This window comes from Cetorhinus maximus, chromosome 3 (assembly GCF_964194155.1).
Source record: "Cetorhinus maximus chromosome 3, sCetMax3.hap1.1, whole genome shotgun sequence".
In the NCBI taxonomy this organism is placed as follows: domain Eukaryota; kingdom Metazoa; phylum Chordata; class Chondrichthyes; order Lamniformes; family Cetorhinidae; genus Cetorhinus; species Cetorhinus maximus.
In genome coordinates this window covers 107,927,440-107,946,862 of record NC_135881.1, presented here as the reverse complement: position 1 = coordinate 107,946,862, position 19,423 = coordinate 107,927,440, and the positions used below count along the sequence as shown (strand labels likewise).

General features: G+C 41.6%; 1 protein-coding gene across 10 annotated transcripts in view; it reads right to left on the bottom strand.

Annotated features, from left to right (window-relative positions):
* phf14 (PHD finger protein 14) overlaps positions 1-19,423 on the bottom strand; it is a 313,616-nt gene that overhangs the window by 217,730 nt on the left and 76,463 nt on the right. For all 10 annotated transcript variants that reach the window (XR_013576193.1, XR_013576194.1, XM_078538816.1 and 7 more), the window contains exons 5-7: positions 9,190-9,349; positions 5,255-5,366; positions 722-859 (exon numbers count right to left, since the gene is read on the bottom strand). Coding sequence is in view for 8 of the 10 variants with exons in the window: in XM_078538816.1 (XP_078394942.1) it covers positions 722-859; positions 5,255-5,366; positions 9,190-9,349 (410 nt within the window). In the remaining 2 variants the exon portion in view is untranslated. The remainder of the gene's footprint in view (positions 1-721; positions 860-5,254; positions 5,367-9,189; positions 9,350-19,423) is intronic.

Below are 19,423 nucleotides of genomic sequence, written 5' to 3'. Positions count from 1 at the left end.
CATACAAAGGCAGCATCATCTCAACATCAAGTTCTATACAGAGCCCCACTAAAAACAAGCTTTTAGTGCGTGCAGATATGCTGCTTCATGCTCTGAAGTAGTCTTGATTATTTAACAGGATGAAAAATGGGCCGGTGAGTGCATTCAAATTAAATTGCACACGTCAAAGAGCAGCCAATAAAATAGAAAGCCTAAAACTGCTGAATTTCAAGAGTCTTTGAATTGACTTTCTGTTTAAAAAGTTGTTACTAAACATACACCAATTCTTATTTTAAAGTGCCCTCTGACAAGTATAAGTTAATACTTATAACACATGCCTCGCTAATGTAAAAAAGAATCAGCAATATGAATGGTAAACAGTTGATAGTAACTGAAACAAGGGTATTCGTCTATAATTGCTGTCCATTCCTCATTTATAAAAAAATAATTTGAAAAGAAAGTCATGCTTGGCTTACCCATGTTAATTACATGTAGTAAAATGGATGCACCCTCACCTATTATTTTTCTTCAGACTTTAAGCCATTTTGTCTTGAGAATCCCCAATAAGTAGGTTGATGAAATATGTAGCAACTTCATAAAGCTCTTTAAAATGACATTCATTTAAATGTAAAAACAGACAAAAAAAACTATTGTCTGGGAAGCAAGTTATCGTGCAGGAATTAACTCTCAGCTATTCAAGAAAGGGTAAGGAAAGCAGGAAGGAGTTGTGAATGTGGTTCACCTCTTCAGCAGCTGCTTCAGAAAGTAGCCCTTCTCTCTGAGCACAGGTCACATGGAAATAAGCTCTGCACATACCAGCATCACAGCTTATGCATACACCAGTTCGAGCAAATCGTATGTCTTCACATAAACTGCACTCCTAAACGAGCAAGAGAAGGAATTAAGTAGCGAAGTCGTCTAAGCATTGTAGCAAACCAAACTTGAATGATTCAGCAGAAACCATGTGCCAAGCATGCACAATAAAGGGGTTGCGTTATGTGCACAAGTATAGGTGCCAGAATTGCACAGTTCGCATTTATGATATAAATCTGTGCAATCAAACAGGTTCTGCAGGGCTCAGTGAAGGTCTCAATTGCAGACCTGTGAATTTACAAAAACATTGGAGTATAAATCAGGCTTGCACAACCTGTGGGCCACATTGTGGCCTGCAAAGTCCCTCTATGTGGCCCCCAGAGCCACTGATCAAATGCCAGTAAGAACAATCAATGAAATTGGCGACTTGTACAAGGGGCTGCTCCCATGCTGTTTCTCTCCCATGTTTGCTGCTGATAGGTTGCCATGAGCCTACCAGGAAGGAGTGCGCGAGAGAGAGCAAAAGAGCGCGTGGGAAAGCAAGGGAGGGTCATGCATGCACATATAAGAGAGGGAGAGAGAGGGGCGTGCATGTGCATGTGTGAGAGAGGGAGAAGGGGGCACGAGTGTGTGCGTGTGTGTGGCATGTGAGAGAGAGGCCAGTGCATGCATGTGAGAGAGATGCAGAAGGGCTGGTGTGTTTGAGAGAGAGAGAGAGAGAGAGAGAGAGAGAGAGAGAGAGAATGAGAGAGAGGGAATGAGAGAGAGAGAGAGGGAATGAGAGAGATGGAGGAGAGGTGTGTGTGTGTGTATACGCGCGTGTATGAGAGTGAGGGGGTGGGGGTGAGTGCGTGGGAGGGGGTTTGTGTGTGTGGATGTGAGTGTGTGTGTGTGTGCGCTCGTGAGAGGGGGGCTGGAAGTGAGTGCGTGGAAGGGGCAGGTGGGCAAGCGACAAGTGAGAGAGAGGGGCATGTGTGTGTGTGTGAGAGGAGGTGTGTGTGTGTGTATACGTGCGTGTATGAGAGTGAGGGGGTGGGGGTGAGTGCGTGGGAAGGGGTTTGTGTGTGTGGATGTGAGTGTGTGTGCGCGCGCTCGTGAGAGGGGGGCTGGAAGTGAGTGCGTGGGAGGGGCAGGTGAGGAAGCGACAAGTGAGAGAGAGGAGCATGTGTGTGTGTGTGTGTGTGTGTGTGTGAGAGGAGGTTTGTGTGTGTGAGAGAGAGCGAGCTGGGGGAAGAGTGTGTGTGTGTGTGCGTGCGTTTGTGAGACAAAGAGACGAAGAGAGAGGGGTGTGTGTGCGCTGTGTGAGAGAGGGGTGCACGTGTGATTTGATTAAGCTGGGGAAAAGTTACAAGAGGCAGATTGCCTGGGAGGTTAAGACATGAAAGGATAGAGGTGCTAGGTGTGCATTTGTAATGAGATATTATGGTGGGTTTGAGGTACAAGTAAATAGGTTGGATATAAAATTTGCATTTTTAGGTAAGTTGAGTTCATTTGCATATCAAAAGGGAAGTCAGGCGGCAAGAAATATTTTTGCGTCTTACAGGAGTTCCATGGGCAAACAGAAGAGCATATATTGCATGTTATTGACCCGAAAGCAGAGACAAAATAGAAACATGAAAAATTATATATTTGGAAGGATTTGGGTTTCAAAGAGGTGTGAGAACAATGAAACCTGAGATAAAAGGCAGGGGGAAAAGGTATTTTAGATTCACTGTGGAGACCTTAGGGGTTGGCTGTGCGAGGAAGACCTCCTGGAAACAACTCTAGGCTGGGAGAAAGATGTAGTTTGAATCAGCCATCTAGTCAAGTCAGAAAAGTCTTGGGCTACAAAAAGCAGTCTTGTTCTTAAGACATGGGTTTCCAAAGCAGAGTCGAAGAGAGTTTAGGTGGTCATGTGGTATGCCTTTAGTAAAGCTACAGCAGTTTGCCTTGGGTAATATACCCATCTACAAGGGCGTGAGTGTGCATGTGAGTGAGTGTGAGGGTGTGTGAGAGATTGAGAGAGGAGTGAGTATGTGTGCGTCAGAGAGAGAGAATATGAGTGAATGAGGGGTGAGTGAGTGAGGGGTCAGTGCATCTTTGTGTGGTGCGGTCATAGACTCAGAGGTCTACAGCACAGAAAAAGGCCCTTCGGCCCATCAAGTCTGCACCAGTCAAACAAGTACCTAACTATTCTAATCCCATTTTCCAGCACCAGGCCCATAGCCTTATATGCCATGGCATCGCAAGTGCACATCCAAATACTTCTTAAATGTTATAAGGGTTTCTGCCTCTACCACCCTTTCAGGCAGTGAGTTCCAGATTCCCACCACCCTCTGGGGGAAAAAATTCTTCCTCACATCCCCTCTAAACCTCCTGCCCCTTACCTTAAATCTATGCCCCCTGGTTATTGATCCCTCCACCAAGGGGAAAAGTTCTTTCCTGCCTGCCCTATCTATGCCCCTCATAATTTTATACACCTCAATCATGTCCCCCCTCAATTTCCTCTGCTCCAAGGAAAATAACCCCAGTCTATCCAATCTCTCCTCATAACTAAAACTCTCCAGTCCAGGTAAATCTCCTCTGCACTCTCTCTAGTGCAATCACATCCTTCCTGTAATGCAGATTCCAGAACTGCACGCAATACTCTAGATGTGGTTTAACCAGCGTTTTATACAATTCCAGCATTACCTCCCTGCTCTTATATTCTATGCCTCGGCTAATAAAGGCAAGTATCCCATTTGCCTTCTTAACCACCTTATCTACCTGTCCCACTACCTTAAGGAACCGGTGGACACATACACCAAGGTCCCTTTGGTCCTCAGTACTTCCCAGGGTCTTAACATTCATCGTGTATTCCCGTGCATTGTTTGTCCTGCCCAAGTGCACCACCTCACACTTATGCGGATTAAATTTAATTTGCCACTGATCAGCCCATCTGACCAGCCCGTCTATATCCTCCTGAAATCTAAGGCTATCCTCCTCACTATTTACCACCCCACCAATTTTCTTGTCATCCGCGAACTTACTGATCAAACCTCCTACATTCAAGTCTAAATCGTTTATATACCACAAACAGCAAAGGACCCAACACTGATCCCTGTGGAACCCCACTGGACGCAGGCATCCAGTCACAAAAACACCCCTCAACCATCACCCTCTGCTTCCTGCCACTCAGCCAACTCTGGATCCAATTTGCCAAATTGCCTTGGATCCCATGGGCTCTTATCTTCGTCAGTCTCCCATGCGAGATCTTATCAAAAGCCTTGCTGAAGTCCAAGTAGACTACATCAAATGCATTGCCCTCATCTACACACCTGGTCACCTCTTCGAAAAATTCAATCAAATTGGTCAGACATGGCCTCCCATTAACAAAACCATGCTGACTGTCCTTGATTAATCCTTGCCTTTCCAAGTGTAGATTAATTCTATCCCTCAAAATTGCTTCCAATAGTTTCCCCACCACTGAGGTTAAACTGACTGGCCTGTAGTTCCCTGGTTTATCCCTTCCTCCCTTCTTGAATAACGGCACCACATTGGCGCGCGGGCGGGAGGGCAAGGGAGGCTGGGACGGGCTCCCGTGTGGGAGGGGAGGTCCGGAGCAGGTGCGCGCGCAAGAGAGAGAGGGGTGAGTGTGAATGCAGGTGAGAGAAGTGTGTGTGTGTGTTTTTGTGCCTTTGCGCGAGTGAGAAAAGGGAGGGGTGTGCGAGTGAGAAAAGGGGTGGGTGTTCGAGTGAGAAGAGGGAGGGGTGTGCGAGTAAGAAGAGGGAGGGGTGTGCGAGTAAGAAGAGGGAGGGGTGTGCGAGTAAGAAGAGGGAGGGGTGTGCGAGTAAGAAGAGGGAGGGGTGTGCGAGTAAGAAGAGGGAGGGGTGTGCGAGTAAGAAGAGGGAGGGGTGTGCGAGTAAGAAGAGGGAGGGGTGTGCGAGTAAGAAGAGGGAGGGGTGTGCGAGTAAGAAGAGGGAGGGGTGTGCGAGTAAGAAGAGGGAGGGGTGTGCGAGTAAGAAGAGGGAGGGGTGTGCGAGTAAGAAGAGGGAGGGGTGTGCGAGTAAGAAGAGGGAGGGGTGTGCGAGTAAGAAGAGGGAGGGGTGTGCGAGTAAGAAGAGGGAGGGGTGTGCGAGTAAGAAGAGGGATGAGCGTATGACAGGGAGGGGTGAGCGCGTGAGGAGGAGGGATGAACACGTGGGATGGAGGAGTGTGCGTGTGAGGAGGGGGAAGCACAAATGTAAGGCTTAGAGCCACTACAAACTACAATAAGAGAAAATCTTGCTCATTATATGACCATTATTCTGCTGTGCTACTTGGTTTGCCACAAATTTTCCACAGTCTACATTCTTGTAACAGTGGTACAGTGTATATTTTATTCAAAATGCCTAATCATATTTTTAATTTTGCATACCTAACCTTAGTGGAATCTCTGGTGACTATTTTCTTTAATTCCTTTAATCAGGAACATTTTCATTCTCTCACAAATATATAATCTTACCTTTGCACCGTATTTTGAATAGTTCATTTCTGTAAGAGTGACAGGACGAAGTTTGTCTATATCTCCAAATGCCACACCAGGTACGTAAAGGGCACAAACAACATGAACCCACCTGAAGAGAAAATGCACAGCAGGCTGAGAGTGCTTAGAATCACTGAAACCAACAACACAGGAGGCCATTGGCTTATTGTGCCTGTGCTGCACTTTCAAACAGCAGTCATGCTTAGTCTCTCACCCCTCCATTCTGACTGTAAACCCACAAGTTCCTCATCCCCTAGTACTTGTCCTGTTTAAGTTTATCTTTGGCATCAGCTTCCATCAACCTTTCAGATAGAGTATTATATCCTGACGTCTCTGGGTGAAAATATTTTTCATTCCCTCTAGATCTTTGGCCAATGATTTTAAATCCATTTCCTCAGGTCATTAATCCAGGTTTGATTCGAGGTTTTCTTTACTCTGTCAAAACCCTCATCATTAAGAAAACCTCTAATAGGTCACTTCTTAACCTTCTCTGCTCCCTGGAGAACAGTCCTAACTTTTTCAGCCTCTCTTAATGGCTGAAGTCCTACATCCAAGGTAACATCCTAGTAAATCTCCTCTGTACCCTACATGGGTCTAAAGTAAACCTATAGTTTGATCAAACTGGATTCAATCTTCAAAAACATGTATAAAAATACTAAAACACAAGATGTACAAGACAGCCAGTGTAATCCACGGTTAATGCAGAATAAATAAGTTTCACCTGCATGCTTTTAGGTAACTCTTTCGAGTACATTCACAGTTCTTGACTTTTTTTTTGTTCAAAGTCCTGGAGTGGGACATGAACCCACAACCTTCTGACTCAAAGGTGAGGGTGCTATGAACTGAGCCACAGCTGACACCTCAATGCATGCTTTTAGGTACATGAACTTCTTCTGGAAGTATAATAAACAATTTCAGCTGGTACAATCCCAGTGGTTCTATTACTGATCTTGATGCTTTTATGTTTGGGTAAGGAAAGTGAAACAGGTTAGGCTTCTCACTCCTAATTAGCATGAGATGTACCTGCAGAAAGTGGGCATGGACTGGGTTTGGTTTGGCATGATGCTCCCTGCAACATCAAGGTTTATACATGACTGGCACCTCGGGCAGTTTACTAATAGCCAACCAGTATCTGCGCTATCATACCAGAGCAATGAACCAACAAATGTGGGAGAGGAGGGAAGAGAAGAAAACTGTGGTGTTATTTCACTGTCATTTAGCAATTTAATATTCAACATGTAACAAATACACAATTTCAATGGGTTAAAATCCAGATTTTCAAAGGTCCTTAAATAATGACAACTATTTACAATTTATTAAACTGAGCGTAACTGTGTCATTAACACAGTTCTTCCAGCAAATAGAATTTAACAAACTTTGATTCCATCATAAATAAGAACAGGAAAAGTTGGAAACACGTAGCAAGTCTGGCAGCATCTGTGGAGAGAGAAGCAGAGTTAACGGAGGAGCTCTCCGAACCAAGGGGAGGCAGATTTGCATGCATGCAGATGTTGAACACCCAAAACTGACATTAGGTCAATATCCCAACATCATCCTGTCCTCTTCTGGATTTCCCTGCTGTGCATTCTGAGGCCAGCAGGGAACCATTAAAGAAAATTAACAAAAACAAAAATTGCTGAAAAAACTCAGCAGGTCTGACAGCATCTGTGGAGAGAAAGACAGAGTTAACGTTTCGATTCCGTATGACTCTTCTTCAGAACATTCTGAAGAAGTCATATGGACTCGAAACGTTAACTCTGTCTTTCTCTCCACAGATGCTGTCAGACCTGCTGAGTTTTTCCAGCAATTTTTCTTTTTGATTCAGATTTCCAGCATCTGCAGTATTTTGCTTTTATCCAAGAAAATTAAGAGTTTCTTTCGCCCTGGATTCAGACTTTTCCAGCCAGGGCACCTGTTTCCCAACCTATCAGTACCATGCTAGGGCCACTGAGGCGAGTGCACAGAAGGAAGAGCTTCTTCAGCTGGGAAGCTTTCAACAGTGAAATGCAAGGGCTCCAGTCATGGCCAAATGAGAGGTTACTGTTTACAGTACTTCTCTCAAAGAGCACCATCACTGCTTGACAGGTGATTGCCAACTTCTTGGAATACATATCACGTAACTTTAACTTAACTCACCTTCAGCTGCACTTCCCTGTTGCCAACCTTAAATGTGACATGGGAACAACTTATGCAGTTCCACCTTCCATCTCTGCTGAGGGACAAGGACGGAGGCCATACCACTGCCAGCAGCAGCATCAACTATCTTTCTTCAACCACATGCCACTCCACAGTGGGATAGACCCAAGGTTCAGCTAGAAGGTAGTGAGACCCTAGCACAGGCAGAAGATCAGCTCAAAAGACCTGCCTGGGCATCTTTGCTTCATGTCCTCACAGCAAGTCGCTGCTGACATCTGCAGCCTCCTGGAATTAGATCCTCTTCCCAGGGAGCAGGTGGACTTTCATTGCCAGTGGCCAGTTAGCTCAGTCGGTTAGATGGCTAGCATTTGGTTCAGAGTAATGCCAACAGTGCAGGTTTAATTCCCGCTCTGGCTGAAGTAGACTTAGGACCTGCCTCCTCACCCTGCTCCTGAGAATGGAAGGCAATGGCAAACCATCACTGACAAAAACTGCTAAGAAAACAACTTAGGGTGAATCATCAGCAGACAATAGGCCGAAGTTCCTGCTTTCAGGCAGGGCACACATGACATGGCATGGCAGGCGCCTTCAGTGCTACTTGTAACCTTTTTCCTCTTCATTAAACTTGTGTATCTAAACTTATAATCAGGATAAATAAGTTAATGAAACAATAAGTTACTCCATGCCTTCACATTTTGCCTGTAGCAACAATGACAAGTGTTGGTAAAAGATTCTGAAAGTCTGTCTGTACCAGCAATTTAATGGCAAACTTTGAACAATCAATGCCATCATTTTATAACAGGTAGTTCAGCATATTCCTTTCCCAACTAATTTTAGGGTTGTTCACACTCCCAGAGTCTCAGGGTTACAGATGGATTTCTTGACACTGCTGTGAAAACCCTTGAGAAAATAAGGAAGTGTTGATTGGGACTGCAAGTGCACCAATGGGAAAAACTGTTGGCAGGCAGATGTGGTGAGTACAGGATTAGGGTGGGCTTCCATTAGCAGGTGCAATTGTACTCAGACTGGTGAGAACATCAAAGGCAGTAAAGTCTGGTGGAAGCAGCAGTCATTTTCAGTAAGTGCTTGTGATAACATTTCTATTCCAATTCGTTTCTTTTTCTGCAGCCTCACTTTCACCGCATCTTTTTCCCAAGTCTGCAGCCTGCCTTTGAACTACCATGTCATTATGGAAATGTGCAAAATTTTAATGCTTAAATATATAAACAGATTTTATGGATATACTAACTGGGGGCTGAGCAGGGTTGGATGACGTGCAGAGAAAATTATGCAGAGGTCTGCAGAAGACCCTGGGCATTTGTTGTGTCCAAGGTCCCAGGACTTTTAAATACAGCTCTACGTATGGAATTACTAACAGTGGGCAAGGATATCAGTTAGTTCGGGAAAGTTCCAAGCAAGAACAGAGTGCCAAGGTTCCCTCTTGGATGGGGTCAGAGGAAAGTGATGGTTTATGTGTAATCTACATTAGTAAGGTAAATGCAATAACTGCTGCAAACAACAGGTAATACGTGGCCGGTAATCGCACATTAAGATGTCATGGGAACAAACTTCCAGGAATATATCCAACATGAGTTGTCAATCCTAATGCTAATGTATGACTAGTGGGGTCTGCTCTTCTACTCTGACCATTACAAACTACAATGCTACTTCAGTTAACATTCTAAGAACCACATTCAGTCAGCCGATTAACAACTTTACAAGGCTTACAATAAAGCTATTTCTCTTTTATTGAAGAAATAAATATTAATAAAACAAACCTTCCAGCATCTGTTTCTTTAAAAATTCCATCCACATTGGGGCACAACTCACAACTAGGTGATGCTCCACATTTGCATGCGTCACAGAACCAAGGTTCTGTAGAATTTTCAGAGGCAGAACTCATAATGGAGTCACTTTCTCCATCCACACCATAGCAACCTACCAGAAAAGACAGAAAACATATCACATGAGATACCAAGACTTTACCTCAAGAATGTCTTTTTAAAATTCTTTCACAGGAGGTGGGTATCACTGGCTAGGCCAGCAATCGTTATCCATCCCTAATTTCCCTAGAGAAGGTAGTGGTGAACCACCTTCTTGAACCGCTGCAGTCCATGTGGTTTAGGTTCACCCAGAGTGATGTTAGGGAGGGAGTTCTAGGATTTTGACCCGGGGCAGTGAAGGATCTGTGACATAGTTCCAAGTCACGGTGGTTTGTGGCTCGAAGGGGTACTTGCAGGTCATGGTGTTCTCATGCATCTGCTGCCCTTATCCTTCTAGGTGGTAGAGGTTGCAGGTTTGGAAGGAGCCTTGGTGAGTTGCTGCAGTGCATCTTGTAGGTGGTATACACTGCTGCCACTGTGCGTCAGTGGTCGAGGGAGTGAATGTTTGTGGGTGGTGGATGGAGTGCCATAACACCGGGTGAATGGTATATGCAATTGACAGCACTGGCTGGAGATTATTTTAAATTACAAGTGCAAACATCTTCACCCACATACATTGAAAAGACTTGAGCTACTTGCATTCTGAATCTGAAGTTATCTTTGAACAATAACAAATACTAGTAACATGAAAATCTTTTGAAAACGAATTTTTCAAATTTTTCAGGCAATGGGTACATTTTAGGTGATGTAAAAATATTACTCCTAAAGTCCAGTAAATTGCATATACAATTCATGGATTCAAACTAACTTTCTTTCTGCCTAAATATTTTCAAAAATCCAATTTGCAATCTGAACTCTAATGCTGTAGAAAACAGGCGAATAATTAGTTATTAACTTGACAACATAGTATCTCATTTTGCCATAATAAACTCAAAATGTTGCATTTCATGATATTGACCTTTCAAAAGTTTTTTTTAAAAACTGAAAGTGTTACAAGTATCAAAGAAACTATATTACATCTCCCATGAAGCTGCTCACACTTAGAGGATCCACTGAATAGTAATAGGGATGTATATGCCATGTCAGAGCTGATTTAGAATACAAATAAAAATTCTACTTTAAATATTATAGGATTGTATTGTCAGTCGCAGCATTGAATTATTCAACTCTGTACATCATTCTGTATAAATTGCATGAATGACCATTTATACTTCATATATACACCTTAACCCTGCATTTAATTTTACTTCTGTTTAAAAATACACATCAAGATGGTCTTCCGGATGCATAAATTAGAGGCAGGTATCACAGCCAGGAGTTTCCACTTAATTGGGCCAGGCTTTATTCAATTAAATTCAGCTGAAATCAGTGCAGAATATCACAGAATTTTAAGTGCAATTTGCATTCAGCCTAACTCAAGTTTCCACAATCCTTTGTGCGGTTTAAAAAACAGCTTGTTGGACATAGGGCTTGCTCACAAAACTGGTCATGCTCAGGGTAAATTAATCATTGGGGGTTTCCACTAACTGCATTCACATGTAGGTCTTTAGGGAGGCTTTCAAAATTAAGATAGTTCTTTTGGGAGTGAGGATCACCCCTGGGCATGGTGGTACTGTCACTGGACTAGTAATCCAGAAACCCAGAGTAACGCTCTGGGGACCTGGGTTCAAATCCTACCACGGCAGATGGTGAAATCTGAATTCAATAAAAATCTGGAATTAAAAGTCTGATGATGACCATGAAACCATTGCCAATTGTTGTTAGAACCCATCTGGCTCACTAATGTCCTTTAGGGAAGGAAATCTGCTGTCCTTACCTGGTCAGGCCTGCATGTGAGTCCAGACCTACAGCTAAGTGGTTGACTCTTAAATGCGCTCTGAACAAGGGCAATTAGGGATGGACAATAAATGTTGGCTTCGCCAGTGATGCCCACATCCCATGAATGAATAAAAATTACACAGCATTTTAAAAGCTTTTACACGTGGTGTTTTCTTTAATTTACTAAGAAATTGACTAATGTACCACAACTTCACGAGAAAATAGTGTTTCTTTTTGAAGTGTGCTTTAGTAAATTAGGTTGTTCAGAAGTGCTTGACTGACACTGTGATTAAAATGCTTATTTTTGTGATAATCCCATTTTCAGCTCTTTTAATCTAGCTTCAAGTCACTTTTAAATATACAATGGAATTTGTTTAAAAGCAAATTCTTTAAAAAATGCATTTTAAAATGCTGTCTGACCGGGTTTTCAGCAATATGCAAAACAATTTAAACAGAAACTCTGTTTCCTCATGATTAGCACCACTGAAGTGGGGAACAAAAATATAGCTGGACTTGAAGTTGTTTTGGTCTTTTTTTGTTACATGATTGACTGTATTCTTACACTGGGGAATGTGTATATTCGTATTCAGAACCTAAGAAAATATTAACAGAAAAAGGCCATTTGGTCCATCAAGCATAGCTCTTCCAAAATGCAATCTGTTCTATCGTGAACATTAATCAATTTCATGCCCAGAGCAAAGATTGCGAAACATTTCTCCAGCCTGCCTCAAAAAGTGTCAAGCAAAACTTCAGGGTATTTATTATAATGCATAAAATGAAATTCAGGGTGAAGTTAAACAAAATAAATTGTTTTTATTGTACGATGCTTTACCAGATAAGCAAAACTATCTCTAGTCACCTTCTTCGAAATTGTTCACTTTTAACAAGCAGGCATTATTAATAAGCTCAAACAGGATCTCTGAGTTCCTAAACCTGAACATACAAGTCAATGAAATGTTAATAAAGGAATTAAAAAAAAAAATACAATTTTGTAATGTTCAGAAAGCAACTCCGTTGTATTGAAAAAAAATCCTAATTAATCTATCTCATTAATGTACACTTTCAAACAAAACCATGTCTGCAACAATTATATTCTGAATATAAAAATAAAGAATTGTAAGTGGTCTGTTTCTGGTTTCTCTTCCCATCTGTATATTTTTGTTAGCAGATTTGACAATGGTTTACATTCCATACATGATGGTGAAAAGAGATTTGATGTATTACATTGTTCCATATAACACTAACCAATGCTGATTCAAAAATCCTGCAAGGTTCAATACCCTTTTACAACAACTTGAATACACAGCACAAAAATCACAAAAATAAATGAAGATGAGGAAAAAGAAACATAGCCAGTAATTTTCATGGGAGGTTGTCCTGCTCTCCCACCCTAATTTCAACAGGTCTGGGAAACCAGTGCAAATTGCACCTCGATTTCTCTCAGCTATGTTTCCTGAAGTTTATAGGACCCATAAGCTAAAACAGGCACGTAAGCCAGTCATTTCTCTCTCTCTCTCTCAGACATACTTTTAACAAAACATTCAATACAAACTTCATCTGAATGAAGCTTTCGAAGTTCGTCTCAAATAATTTTGAGAAAGAACAGAATTTTTTAGAAAGTAAACATATTTCAGCAGTTCAACTGATGGAATTTATTGATGCATCCTGGGAAACTGGGAACATTGAGTACGCTCAGAGTGCAGAACCTGACTTCAGCTAACAAAACCATAGTGCTATCAAAAATTTCAAGTCTAAGCTGAAGCTTTTGCAAGATGCCAAGACCTTCAAGAAAAAAACTTTTATGAAGGCATTGATGCACAAAAGACAACTAAGTCATGAATTTAATTATGGTGTTGTGAACTAAGAGGACGATATGCATTAGAATTTTCAGATACCAAAAAAACAGTTGAAAGAATGTTTTCTGGGAAGGAGTTGAAGTAATTTACAGGAAAAAAGTAATGCAGCAATAGGTGGTGATGCAACAAGGATCCAAGATAGCAAAGTTATAAAATAGCATAGGAACTCCTAATAGGGTGCCACTTATTGTTATCAAGGAAAAAAGGATAAAAATAACCTGCATTGATATATACACCTTTAACGTAGCAAAACATCCCATGGCACTGAACAAGAGCATTATCAATAAACAATTTTGACACTGATCAGTCACAACCTGAAACATTAGCACCATTTCTCTCTCCACAGATGCTTCCAGACTTGCTGAGTATTTCTAGCATTTTTGTGTTTTTATTTCAGATTCCAACATCCTCAGTATGTTGCTTTTGGATTAATGTTAAATCATTGCCTTCTTGTGATTTGCAGGGGTCTATTATTTTCCATTTATCTTTTCTTATATCACTTCAAGCATCAGTTTGTTCAGTTGGTAGCAATCTCACCTCTAGCTCAAATGATTGTAGTTAAACTTGAGGGAATCCATATTTTTAAATGTAATTTGTATGTTTTTAAGATAGACCCTATCTCAAAACAGGAGCTGAATTGAAAAGAAACAAAAAGACAAGCAGAAAAGATCAACACAGAAATGAAACTGAACTTCCCAGTCTCTAAGGAAATCAGAAGCAAGCTGAGTTGGGAAATCAAAACTAAAACGTGTTGAAAGGTATAAAAGGACACAGGTCAGTCCAAGCTGTGTAATAGCAGCTGTTGAGTCAACTGGAGCAAAACAGGCACCCCAAAGAATCAACAAGAGGAGGCTATATCCAGAAGCTGAGAATAAGCAAAAAGAATAAGTTGCAGCAGCTGTTTCTGTTACTTGAAGATAACAATGGTGGATCTATACCATCCAGACTGAGTTGAGCAGGTTCTTCAGACATGGACCATTTGTGGAGTAGACTGTGCCAGTGGAACTCTGGTTGGTTGTGTGCTGCTGTCAGTTGGGGATATGACAAGTTTCTAGCAGGGAAGAAGCTGAAATTTCTCTTGAGGAAGACAAAGTTTGAAGGATTTTGTGACTCACTATGATCAGTAAAATCTGAGTGGACTGCTGAGCGAATTCGAAAGATCTGTCTGAGTTGTGTCTGTCCTTTAAGGTGCAATTTATAGTCTATATTCAGCCACAATTTGCTTGTTAACTCATGTTTAACTCATGTTAATTCTGGATGTGCAAGTATAGAACAGATGGTATTTAGTGTACAACAAAAACACTTCTATTTTAAACCATGGAATTTTGTGGCTTCATTCTCTTAGTAAAGAACTGAGATTTCAAATTTTGTCTACTTTAAAAGAAAAGACTACTGGTCTCTATCAAGATCGTAACAAACTTCAATCTAATCTGATATTTCAGTACAGAACTAAGCTGCGGTGTGTGTCAGAGTGCCATCTTTTGGATGAGATGCTAAACTGAAGCTCATCTGCCCATTCTGGCAGTCCAGGAAGACATTAAGATCACATGGCATTTTTCAGAGACATTTCTCCCAGTATCCTTCCCGACATTTCTTCTCTAACCACCAAACAATTTATTCACCTCACTGCTGTTTATGGGATGTTTCTGCGCAAAATGGTTGTTAAATTTACTTACATAATAGTAATCATTGCAAAGTAATTCAGTGTATGTGAAGCACTTTGAGATTTTTTTGAAGGTTAATAAGATTCTATATAAATACATGATTCTATTACCTAGGCCAGATGTCCAGATTCCAGAAAGGGGACAAATCTAGAATATTTGTACAATGCAAAAACATGCCTCTTTCCAAACTTGAAGTTAACCATAAATAAAAATAAACAACACTTTATTTGTGACAAGACTACAGAGGAATCTTTACATTTGGAAACTACGTTATGAAACAGACAGGAATAAATCTTGAAGATAAGCCTTATAGATGGTGTATGTCATCAGCATACCAAATACTCAGCAATGATAACATACGCAAGGTATGATTAGTGATTGAAGTACATGTGTAGGAATAGCTTTCCTGAAATTTTTCAAAATTCAAGCTAACGAAAATGTTAATACAAGTAATATTAAACGCACAATGAATATTTTTTATCTTTCCAAATCACATTTACTTTATTTCAAGAAAACTCATACTGTAGATCACGCATATAAGTTGACCTCTGAAGTTTCAAAACTCTCTTCCAAAAACGTGGCCGACTTATACACCAAGTATAAAATGCGAACTACTGGTCTTGGTGTAGGTGGCTGCCATTTTGAAATGTGGAAAAAAACACAGGTAATTAAAATTAAACAAAACACGGCACATTGATTTAATGAAATGATTCTAAATTTTGGTTTGACCCATAATCGTATGAGTTTGAAAACCGTCAAATTCATTATAGAGGGAGTGCAGCGAAGGTTTACCCGACTGATTCCTGGGATGGCGGGACTGACATATGAGGAGAGATTGAGTCGATTAGGATTATATTCGCTGGAGTTCAGAAGAATGAAGGGGGAATCTCATAGGAACCTATCAAATTTTAACAGGACTAGACAGGGTAGATGTAGGAAGGATGTTCCCAATGATGGGAGAGTCCAGAACCAGGGGTCACAGTCTGAGGATATGGGGTAGACCATTTAGGACTGAGATGAGGAGAAATTTCTTCACCCAGTGAGTGGTGAGCCTGTGGAATTCGTTACCACAGAAAGTAGTTGAGACCAAAACATTGTATGCTTTCAAGAAGGAGTTAGATATAGCTTTTGGGGCAAAAGGGATCAAAGGGTATGCGGAGAAAGTGGGAGCAGGCTATTGAGTTGGATGATCAGCCATGATCATAATGAATGGCGAAGCAGGCTCAAAGGGCCAAATGGCCTACTCCTGCTCCTAGTTTCTATGTTTCTATCATCATTGGCTTATAACACAAAATTCATCAAATTCATCCTGAGTCACTTTGGCTATGGCATCATCTCAAGGACCCCACTCTGGATCAGACGTTTTGCTTTTGGTTTCATAATCATCCCTCCACAACGAATCATGTTCCCCGCCATCCATTGAATTGGATATTCTGTATTTCTGAATGATCCAATGACAGTTTGTACATTAATAGCACCTCACAATTTGATGACGAAACCACACAAAACATCAAATGGGGCAGCATGCATATTTCCACTCTGTGAAGATTTTTCCTCCAACTATCCACATAGTCCTTTCAGTGTGAACATGATCCTTGAATAGTTTGTTAGTGCATACATCCAAAAGTTGAATGACAGTCATCATGCCCCCGGCATAACTGCAACGTGGGTGTCATTTCTTCGCAGGCACCTCTTGATCTGGGATCTGAATATGTCCCTCATTAATAAACTGCATTCTTTGCGCAGGCCACCGAGATGCCTATTTCACAAATTATTAATCCACAACTTGACTCCTCATCCATTCAACCGTTGTCATGGACATGCACAAAAGCTCCTGCAGGGAATTTTATTTTCAGCATGGTTTTATGTTTAAAAATGAGCATAGGCTCTAATTCGTTCTATCGACCCCGCAGACTAGTATCACCGTGAATCTTATTGTGTGGTTTTCACTAGAACTATTTTCAAACCTTTCCACTCCACACTTGGGCGGCTGGGCATATCAAAATTCATGAGCATTTAATTCATGTTGCTGTTGTGACATAATGGGTGCATGCGTTTTTACTGCTAAATCGCGGCAAACTAGTAGTTTTGGCATTGAAGTCTTTTGGCAGTCTCTGAGCGATCTTGGTCTTCTGCGACAACACCACACATTTTTGTTCCATAAAGAGGCTACACCATCTATCTGTTGCTCTGAAATCTTTACTGGACTCAGGGTTTGATGTGGCCAACTTAAATGCATTTATACACATTGCATTTCTGGTGACAGTGTAACCATTCTGACGATTTTCAAGGACACATTCTGATACATGCTTCTCAACATCAAGCCATGGTTGGTCCCTGTCCTTATGATGCATTTGGTCTGGGGCATCTTCTTCAGGACAGGTTTCACCTTCTTCCATTCTCACACAGCTTTTCCACCTACGCTGAATTCCCTCAGTGCAGCACAATTATTTGATGAGTTAGAAAACGTTATGACTTTCAACTTGAAACCACTTCCATCCTTCATTCTTTTTGCAGGACCAATTTGGTTTGTTGGTTGCCATGTGCTGCGTAGGCAAGTCTTAAAGTCCCACGTATTTTCTTGTCAACACGGCCTGTAACGCCTTATTGATCTTATGCACTGACTTAGGAGGTAAATATAATCTTAAGTGTGTATTTCTGAGCTGAAAAATTGAGACTGTCTCCCAATACGAGTATAGTCCTAAACATGCAGTTTGACACTAAAAAAATGGATTCATCTTACATACCAAGTTGATGTATATGTCGCACTCTAAGGTAGTTTCTGAAAGTGCTCAATAACAAATTCACTTATTAACTGGAATAATTATCTTGTCACTAAATTCTTTTCTCTTTCTGGAATGTAGTCTACGCTATCTACCCAAAGTTCATCACTCTTCACTGAAGCTTCATGCACTCAAAGTTCCTAAGCTTAACAAAAAAACCCTTACTTTGAACTTTGTTCTTGATCTACAAAAACTTAGGATAAACATGCTTGAAATACTTACTTGAGAATGATGGTATTAAACCCTGGGCACAAATTTGCAATTTTCCCTGCATTTGAACATCAATGTGAGTCAACAGTAACTGCCATTGATTTACGAAGCAGCATTTGACTGTGTGTGGAATCAAGGAACCCTCGCGAAATTGAAGTCAATGAAGGATCAGGAGGAAACTCTCCACTGGCTGGAATCATATGTAGCACAAAGAGGTGATCATGATGGTTGGAGGCCAATTGTCTCAGCCCCAACACATCGCTGCAGGAGTTCCTCAGGGTACTGTTCTAGGCTCAATCATCGTCAGCTGCTTCATCACTGACCTTCCCTCCAGCACAAGGTCAGAAGTGGGGATGTTCACTGATGAATGCAGTGTTCAGTAACATTCGCAACACCTCAGATACTGAAACAATCCGCGGTCGCAAGGAGCAAAACCCGGGCAACATTCACGCTTGGGCTGATAAATGGCAAGTAACATTTGTGCCACACAGATGCCGGGCGTCTCCAAGAACAGAATTTAACCAATTTCCCTAGACATTCAACAGCATTATCATTGCTGAATCCCTCACTACCAATATCCTGGGTTACCTTTGACCAAAAACTGAACTGGACCAGCCATATAAATACTGTGGATACAAGTGCAGGTCACAGACTAGAAATTCTACAGAGAGGAACTCACCTGACTCCCTGAAGCCTGTCCACCATCTACAGGTCAGGAGTGTAATGAAAACACTCTCTACTTGCCTGGTGAGTGCATCTCCAATAACACTTAAAAAGCTCAACACCATCCAAGACAAAGCAGCCCACTTGATCACCACTCCATCCACCACCTCAAATATTTACTCCATCACAGCCACAGTGGCAGAAGCATGAATGTACTCCAGCAATTTTCCAAGGCTCCTTCGAAAGCACGTTCCAAACCCACACTCTCTACCACCTGGAAGGTCAGAGACAGCAGATGCAAGGGAATACCATCGCCTCCAAGTTCCCCTTCAAACCATCCTGACTTGGAACTAAATTGCTATTTCTTTCTTTACTGTTTTGGAGTCAAAATCCTGGAACTTCCTCCCAGACAGCACTGTGGAAGTACCTACACCATATGAACTACAATGGTTCAAAAGCGATTGGCAACAAATGCTCATCTTGCTAGCAATACTCAATCCCATGAATTAATTAAAAAAATGCTTTCTGTTTCTAAACTGATTATGTTTTCCTTTTAATTTTGAATATTCCTTCTGCATTATTCCAGTTTCTTTACTGTTTTTATTTTATGTTATTCCTGTCTCGACCTCAATTACTAGCATCTTCAGCTGCTTCTTCAATGACCTTCCTTACATCATAAGGTCAGAAATGGGGATGCTCGCTGATGATTGCACAATGCTCTGCACCTTTTGCGACTCCTCAGATACTGAAACAGTCCATGTCTAAATGCAGCAAGACCTGGACAATATCCAGGCTTCAGCTAACAAGTGGCAAGCAGCATTCATGGCACACAAGTACCAGGCAATGACTATCTCCAACAAGAGAAAAGCTAACTATCACCCCTTGATATTCAATGGCATTAGCATTGCTGAATCCCCCACTACCAACATCCTGGGAGTTACAGTTGACCAAAAATTTAACTGGACCAGCCATATAAATACTGTGGTTACAAGAGCAGGTCAGAGGCTAGGAATCCTGCAGCGAGTAACTCACCTCCTGACTCCCCAAAGCCTCTGCGCTATCCACAAGGCACAAGTCAGGAGAGTGATGGAATACTCTCCAACTGCCTGGATGAGCGCAGCTCCAACAACACTCA